The sequence below is a fragment of the Orycteropus afer genome, unplaced genomic scaffold, assembly GCF_000298275.1.
Source record: "Orycteropus afer afer isolate SDZICR_OR568_19922 unplaced genomic scaffold, OryAfe1.0 scaffold00085, whole genome shotgun sequence".
Taxonomy (NCBI): Eukaryota; Metazoa; Chordata; class Mammalia; order Tubulidentata; family Orycteropodidae; genus Orycteropus; species Orycteropus afer.
In genome coordinates, this window is record NW_006921672.1 from 10,967,265 (window position 1) to 10,972,377 (window position 5,113).

General features: G+C 41.5%; 1 protein-coding gene across 1 annotated transcript in view; it reads right to left on the reverse strand.

The window, feature by feature from the left end:
* The window catches only part of STAT3 (signal transducer and activator of transcription 3), a gene marked incomplete at its 5' end in the record, with an annotated part of 27,874 nt that overhangs the window by 13,506 nt on the left and 9,255 nt on the right, over positions 1 to 5,113 (reverse strand). Inside the window, 3 exons of the mRNA XM_007942158.2 lie at positions 1,359 to 1,406; positions 1,507 to 1,600; positions 1,699 to 1,728. Coding sequence (XP_007940349.2) covers positions 1,359 to 1,406; positions 1,507 to 1,600; positions 1,699 to 1,728 — 172 coding nt within the window. The remainder of the gene's footprint in view (positions 1 to 1,358; positions 1,407 to 1,506; positions 1,601 to 1,698; positions 1,729 to 5,113) is intronic.

Sequence of the window (5,113 nt, forward strand, 5' to 3'; positions counted from 1 at the left end):
GAGGCTCAGCCTCAAAACTCACGTCTACATGTCACCACAGTAGGACAAACCGACAGACAAGTCTGTCTTGCTGTTGGAGACCTCTTGTATCACCCCCGCCTGGGGCCCTGTGGCTGACTGTTCCTGTCTGGCTTCCTGGCTTTTAATCCCCTTTCTCGTGCTCTTCTGGCCTGCTGCTTTGGGCGTCCCTGAGTTGTCTCTCCTCACCTGTATCCCTGGGGCTGAGTTATAGAGTATGCTCATTTTTATAACCCAAATTCCAAAGTGACTGTAACAGTTTAAACTCCCTAGACTAGCACCATAGCAATCATCTTCTGAACAGGAGTTACCAATTAATTCTCAGAAATAGAACAGTTCATTTTAAAAGGAGCCCTTTTCCGATTACAAAAGTAATACGGGTTTAATTTAAAATGCAAATATTACAGAAATAGTTTAGAGTAGCCTGGATACTAACAACAGCACTAATACAGAAGCACTGTTTGGTGTGTACTTCTTCAGAATGAGTACATGAATAAACATGAAACAGGCTGTGGCATCTTTTTAAAACAAAAATACTAACATCCCACTCAGATAATTTTGCATCTTGCTTTTTCTACACAGAGAGGCCACGTACATGCTTTATGAACATGCTGCATACAAACGACCTCATTCTTTAATTGCCGTCAAGTATTATATTGTTCTAATTCAGTTCCCTTTTTTTTTTAAAGGCCTGCTATATATTAGGAGAGGAAAGATGGGCTCAAGAGCTAGAAAGTACATTAATGCATCAGAAAAAGAACAGAGTATCACAATTTTTTAAAAGACTGAAAACTAGTTTTTCCTCACATTTGCCTAAATAAATAAAAACGTTTTTCCTGCCACTAAGAATCTAGTACCTGAACCAATGAGAGACGGAGAAGAAAAGAGGAGGCTGAAGAACAAGAAAAGGTTTTGTTTTTTTTCTTTTGCTTTAATGTTTAACTCAGATCTGTTGCCTTGTACACTCTCAATCTCACCTCCGTGAACAAAACAGGTCACCAAGAGAAGAGCCAGTGGGTGAGTCCTGGCTGGCAGGAGTTGGAAGGGGCGTTTGGAGAGCCCCAGGCAAGGTGGAAAGCTGCTTTTCGACCAAATGGGGACTCGCCACCTCTTCTCAATGATAAGCTAATTCCCAGAACAGTTGTGGAAACGCCGTGAGAAAGAAAGCCCCATGGCCCAGGTGACTTTGTATCATGTCACTTGGCCTACGGTCACTTTTCTGAATCATACAGCTGAAAATGCAGGTTGATGTCCCTAATTCAGGGTAGTAAAAAGGCTCACTCTTCTCTCCACATCAACAGAAACCCTCCCAGATGGTTGTCATCCCCAACAAAACTTACATCGCAATTTGCTCGGCCCCCATTGCCACATCTTTGCTCCCTGAGGGTCTGTAAGAAAAGCAAAAAGCACTTCTGTCATAGAGGCTCTCCCCTGACCTCCCACACTGCCAGGTGCCCTTGGGGAGGGGAGTCGGGCTTCTCCACATACCAAGTGCTTGAACTCTGCAGAAAGGCTGCCATTGTTGGACTCTTCCATGTTCATCACTTTCGTGTTTGTGCCCAGAATGTTAAATTTCCGGGATCTGAATCACAGAGAAGAACCAAACACATAGGTGACTGAGTGGCCAGAGGATAAAGCTGGATTAAATGAAACAAAAGGAACCCTCTAGGCTGAACTCACCCTCGGAGAGCTGCTACGTCCCCGGAGTCTCTGTTAAGAACACAAACGGTTTTTAGTGAACAGCCCATGTCGTTTCAAAAAAACTACTTTTGACCACCTCTTTTTAACTCTGTTGGAAAAACTACGAAGCTCCTGGGAGCTTTCTTTAAATGATTCAATTACGTTTTACATGTGAAATATAACAACCCTGTACATACATATGTAGTGGACACAGCTGGCTGCTTACCCAACTTCTACTTCACTTCTTCCTAACAGAGTGTGATTCTGCTCAATGTCCCTGCCATCCCTGGTCCAGGGGGATCCTGATCTATTCAGTGCACCACCAGGAGTGAGGACATGACCTACACTGTCTCAATCAGACTAAAGGGAAGGAATGACACTCTAGGCTGAATTTCTATCTGTATCTTCAGCTGAACAAGCAAGTGGCCTTGACTGCTAATGAGCAACTATGTTTCAACACAAAAGGGAACTATGAACACAGTCGATATTGATGATGGTGGAGGAGAGAGAAGATCCTGGGTCCTTGATGACCTCAGTGAGCCACTGGTCTCACCTTGGAGAACCTGCCCTTAACTGCATTTCCAGTTACACTGCTTTATAAATTTCCTTATAATTTAAGTCACACAGGGTTTTTTGTAAAGGTTTACCATTACCTCTAACTCAGAACATCCCATTTGATATAGCTGGAAATAGTTTGCTATGTTTTTGAATATATGCTGTTTTATATAGTCACACTTCTGTTTCCTTTTCCTTTTTTTTTTTTTTTTGTTTGTTTTAAACTATTTTGAGGGATGTTTTAAAATATATTCACTCAGGCTTTTAGAATTAGTAATATTCTAACTGTTGAGTTGACTCTGACGCAGGGCGACCCCATGTATGTCAGTGCTCCCTAGAGTTTTCAAGACTGACCTTTTGGAAGCAAATCTCCAAGCTTGTTTTCTGAAGAGCCCCTGGGTGGGTTTGAACCAACAACCTTTCATCAAGTAGTCAAAGACTTAACCATTTGCACTGGCCAGGGTTCCTGAATTAATAATAGCTACTGTTGATTAATTAGTTCATTCCATGTAGGTTTACACATTAAAAGTGATCAATTTTTAAGTCACTCAGAAGGTATCTTTTCCTGTATCACATTTTAGGTAACAGTCATGTTCTCAGAAGTCTTCTCCCTTGTCTAACCTAGATTTCCTTTTTTTTTCCCTTTTGTATTCTTTTTTTCCGGTCTGGCTTCATTTACTCAGAATAATTATTCTGAAATCCATCAACAGTCTATTACTTTTTGTTGCTGAGTAGTATCCCATTAGCAGCCCTGGTGGTGCAGTGGTTAGTATTCAGCTGCCAACCAAAAAGTTGATGGTTCAAACCCACCAGCCACTCAGTGGAAGAAAGATGTGACAGTCTGCTTCCATAAAGAGTTGTTTTTGTCAGGTATTATTGAATCAGTTCTGACTCACAGCAATCCTGTGTACAAGAGAACAAAACACTGCCCAGTCCTACACCATCCTCACAATCATGGCTATATTTGAGCTCACTGTTGCAGCCACTATGCCTATCCAACTCATTGAGGGTCTTCCTCTTTGTCGCTGACTCTCTCCTCCACCAAGCATGATGTCCTTCTCCAGGGACTAGTCCCTCCTGATGACATGCCCAAAGTACATGAGACAGAGTCTCACCATCCTTGCTTCTAAGGAACATCCTGGATGCACTTCTTCCAAGACAAATCTGTTCATTCTTCAGGCAGTCATGGTGTATTAATATTCTTCATCAACAAGATCTTTTAAAATATATCTTTAATTTTTTTTAATATGTAAGCATTAATTTTTGTTTATCTTGTATTCCAAATTCTTTTATAAATTTTAAGTCATTGTTTTACCTCTTAGATTGTTGCAGATAGACAGCTGTAATTCTATGCAGAACACAATTGGTTTTCTTTCTTCCATGTCTCTGGCTGGAACCTCCAGAATACTATCAAATGGCTGAGGTCTTATTCTCAGCTTTAAAGGGAAGCCTTTGGTGTTTCAACACAAAGTATGCCTGCAATTTATTTCTGATAGATATTCTTTACCAAGGTAAGGAAATTTTCTTCTAGAATGTGTGTTGTATATATAAAATTCACATACTACACAGACTAAGACAGTGTGTGATGTTCCTACTGTATTGAAATATTATTAATTAATATTCTAACATTAACCGACACTTTGGTTCTAGAAGTAAACCCTACATGGTTGTGGCTTATTATTCTTCAATGCACTAATATTAAGGTTGCAAATCTTTTTTTATTTAGGACCTTTACATCTATATTCGTAAGTGAAATCAGCCTCTTTCTTTTTTAAGTTTTTAAAATGGTAGTCTCCAGTAGCGTAGTGCCTAAGGCACTTGACTGCTAACCAGAAGGCTGGTGGTTCAAAGCCACCAGCCACTCCTCTCAAGGAAGGTTGGGCAATCTACTTCAGTAGAGATATCACCTCGGAAACCCAAGGAGGGTTCGCTATGAGTCGGGTCCGACTTCACAGCACATAACAACAACAACAACAGTCTTGCAGAGGTTCTGGCAAGATTGCGGACTAGGCAGAAAGACTACACAGACCCTCTTCAACAAAGAAAAGGGAAACCAATTAACACAGACACACAAGATAATCTCGGACCCCTGAGTCTTGAAGGGGAGGATATAGAAGTGGACTAAACCCCAACTAGCAGAAGAATTTGTGTGAAAATACCAAAAAAGGAGACATACGGAGCTGTGGTCTGGCAGCGATCCTGAGTGATCCTTATGCCACAGATAGGTTGGAGATTCCTGAGTGCTGGGAGGACCTAAGAATTAACCTAAAAATCAGCCCCGCTAGCCAGGGACTGCACAGAGGACTGCTCTGGTGGCTGGGAATAAACGGAGAAGGTGAAGAGAAAGGCGGGCTGAGCTGTGGACTTTTGCCGGTCCAGAGGACACCGCCATTTTGAAGGTTTAAAAGCGGCTTGACTATTTTGGATATTTAAACAGATAGCGCGTTCACAGATTCCTGGGGCTTAAGAACACATTCTGCTTTCCAGCAACCCCAAGGTCACTCTGGACCTGCAAGACTGAAAAGGTACCACATTCTTCTTGTTACTCTTATACCCCACACCAGCTTGGTGAACGGAGGTGCAGCCATCCCCCACTCCCACCTACCTTCTGGGTCCACAGGAACTCCATCACAGTCTGTGTGTTCAGATGGAGCCCGGGTGCCCTGCCCTGTCCTCCACAATTTTTTTTTTCTTCTTTTTAAATTTTTTTCTTTTTTCTGGTGATTAGTTTGCTTGTATTTATCTGTTTTAAAACAGCTATTATTATTAATACTTTTGTCTTTTTAATTATTATTCTTAATCTTCCCCTCCCAGTCCTAGTTTTCAGCATTTTTTCTTTTCCCTGTGCCTGGCTGAAATA